Here is a 3,109-nt window from a genome sequence, read left to right as displayed (position 1 = left end):
TTAAAATCCAAGGCTTGCAGCATATATTTGAACATTAACACGGTTTCAAATAAAATGGATCTCATTATGAGCTACAATTTCATATAAGGTTTATCTCCATCCGAGTTCGGATGTTAAAGTTACATTAATCTAGCTAAAAAAATGTACTTCTCATGTAAGGAGCTTTGTCTGCATAGAAATTTCATGGTCTAACTACTCTTTTTGTGTTTTTTTATATTTTGCGTTTTTTGATATTTCTGCCGGTATTCATATGTGTCAAATCAGTATTTCGGAACGACGTGAAGATGTTTCTTATTTTTGTCTTTTGATGAACAATCGCTATTTCAATAGACGAAAACTTGATGTTATATAATATACTCGTATACATCGAAAACGTTTCTTACTTCTTAGTATGTTACAATTGTGTTTCACGTGGAACAATTTTTTAAGTAAACAGTGCAAGAAATTATTTATATGTGATAACTGATAAAAAAACGCCGGATTTGTAGACTCGTCAATTAAAAATAGAGCCCAGATCCACCCATGCATCCAATATATTTAGGAAATACTTTTGAAGAAACCGTTGCAAATCTCCATCTCACACGCAATTCCGCGAACCAAACTCCGTGTAACGACATGACAGTCATATTCCATCGATCCAATCTCATCCACCCAAAATAACCGAACACACCATAAAATTATAAATTTCATTCTGATATTATTTTCACTATAAATGTTTAACTATATAAAAGCGAAAAATATTAAACTATATAAAAAGTGACACTACGCTTTAATATTATTTCCAAGTTTTTTTCGTGAATATTTCGGAGTTGAGATAGATATTGGAATCAATTTTGATCTCTTTGATGGCAGACAATAAAAAGAAATTATATAATTCCCTGGAGATCGATCGATAACAAAATCTACCTTATCTCTATTGCGTTGCGTTCGTTGATTGATTCCGCTGAGATAGATCGAAACCTGAGTGTTCGGCCGGTGCAGCGCCATGGCGGCGGCCGACGGCGGCGGCGGCTTCGACGTGATCGTGGTGGGCGCCGGCATCATGGGCAGCTGCGCGGCGTACGCGGCGTCGGCGCGCGGCGCGCGCGTGCTGCTCCTGGAGCGGCTCGACCTGCTCCACCGCCGGGGCTCGTCGCACGGCGAGTCCCGCGGCGTCCGCGCCACCTACGCGGGGGCGCACTACCCGCCCATGGTCCGCCTCGCCGCGCGCCTCTGGGACGACGCCCAGCGCGACGCCGGCCCCGGCCACCGCGTGCTCACCCCGACGCCGCAGCTCGACATGGGTCCCCGCGGCGACCCCGCGCTCCGCGCCGCCATTGAGAACGGCGCCGCCGCCGAGGTCGACGCTGCCTCGGCGTCGTGGCCGGGCTCAGGGGTGTTCAGGCTGCCCGAGGGGTGGACAGCGGCGAGGAGCGAGCTCGGCGGCGTGATCAGCGCGACCAAGGCGGTCGCCATGTTCCACTCGCTGGCCACCAAGAACGGCGTCGTTGTCCGGGACCGGACGGAGGTGGTCGACGTCGCCAAGGCCACGCGCGGCAACCGATCAATCGCGGTGAGGACGTCGGCCAGCGAGGAGTTCGACGGCGACAAGTGCATCATCACTGTGGGCGCCTGGACCAGCAAGCTTCTAAGGTCGGTCGCCGGCGTCGACCTACCGGTGCAGCCGCTGCACACCTTCATCTTCTACTGGAAGGTGAGGCCCGGCCGCGAGCACGAGCTCACCCCGGAGGCCGGCTTCCCGACGTTCGCCAGCTACGGCGACCCGTGCATCTACAGCACGCCGTCGATGGAGCGCCCGGGCCTGATCAAGGTCTGCGCCCACGGCGGCGCGCCGTGCGACCCGGACAGGAGGGACTGGTGCGCCACCGGCGACGACCTGGCCGAGACAGTGGCACGGTGGCTCGACCTGGTCATGCCCGGCCACGTCGACACCGCCGGCGGGCCGGTCCTCCGGGAGTCGTGCATGTACTCCATGACCCCCGACGAGGACTTCATCATCGACTTCGTCGGCGGGGAGTTCGGGACGGACGTGGTCGTCGGCGCTGGGTTCTCCGGCCATGGCTTCAAGATGGCTCCTGCCGTCGGGAGGATCCTCGCGGAGATGGCGCTCGACGGCGAGGCTAGAACAGCGGAGGAGGCCGGCGTCGAGCTCCGGCATTTCAGGATTAGCCGTTTCATGGGTACATCGGAGTGAAAACTTGCTGAAAATAGAGCGATTTTACTGTCGTTCACAAAGTCACTGGAAATACTATATTTTATTTGCTATTTACTTCGTACATTGATACAAATTTCGCGTTTAAATTTTAATCATTAGATATATTTTCTGAATGATAGTAAAATTGCCATTGAAAATAAGTCAACGTCAATATTTAGGGTTCTCATTTAGCGATATCTCTCATGTGAAATGCCGTTATCACCGTGTTTAAAAATAATTATATTATGTAACTTATACTTGCTCTGTTCCATTCCAGTTAGTTCTGGCTCTACCTATATTCTTATAACATTGGTAATATCTGTCTATTGGATCCTTGGACACTCCCTAATTTAGAAAAAACTGCTTTTTATAAACGAAGTTTTTTAATCTTAGGCAACTGCATATCCCCGTAGAAAATCGCTAAAGCTTTTTCAGTGATATTTCCCCTAACCTTTTGCTAGAAGCACAAAGGGTTCCTCATTATGGTTTTTCTCCCTTTTTGCTGCTCGGAGAGAATCGCACTAGTGCTATTACGAGGAGTTAAATGAAGGTTGCGGTGGTAACTGCCACCACCACCTAATTTCATAGTGAATTTACAAATTACCTCTTTGACTTTTTAATAGTCCTCGCTCCGTTTCACAATGTAAAACTTTCTAGACTCGCATGATTCAATGGATGCTAATGAATCTAGACATATATAAATTATATATATTCATCAATTGATGAATTTAGACGATGCTAGAAAGTCTTACGATATGAAACAGAGGTGGTAAGAGACAATCAAATCCAAAAGAAATCATAGCTAAATATAAAATTTAATTAAGCTGAATATTCTCTAAAGAAAAAGCATGCATAACATATTACACAAAATATATTTTTATTTATCTTTTTAGGCAATAGTATAATATATTTTTT

At 47.5% G+C, this 3,109-nt stretch overlaps 1 protein-coding gene across 1 annotated transcript; it reads left to right on the top strand.

Annotated features, from left to right (window-relative positions):
* Window positions 1–889: 889 nt before the first annotated feature.
* Window positions 890–2,415, top strand: LOC121056006 (probable sarcosine oxidase). The gene has a single exon (XM_040529643.1). It carries the CDS (start codon window positions 986–988, stop codon window positions 2,192–2,194), a length of 1,209 nt encoding a protein of 402 aa, XP_040385577.1. The 5' UTR covers window positions 890–985; the 3' UTR covers window positions 2,195–2,415.
* The last annotated feature ends 694 nt before the right edge of the window (window positions 2,416–3,109 follow it).

Source organism: Oryza brachyantha, chromosome 12 (assembly GCF_000231095.2).
Source record: "Oryza brachyantha chromosome 12, ObraRS2, whole genome shotgun sequence".
In the NCBI taxonomy this organism is placed as follows: Eukaryota; Viridiplantae; Streptophyta; class Magnoliopsida; order Poales; family Poaceae; genus Oryza; species Oryza brachyantha.
Note: the sequence above shows the minus strand (reverse complement) of the source record. Positions and strands in the feature narration are given on the sequence as shown.

What these genes read in the sequence shown, in the direction of transcription:
- LOC121056006 (XM_040529643.1), top strand. Translation starts at nt 986, where the DNA reads ATGGCGGCGGCCGACGGCGGCGGCGGCTTCGACGTGATCGTGGTGGGC.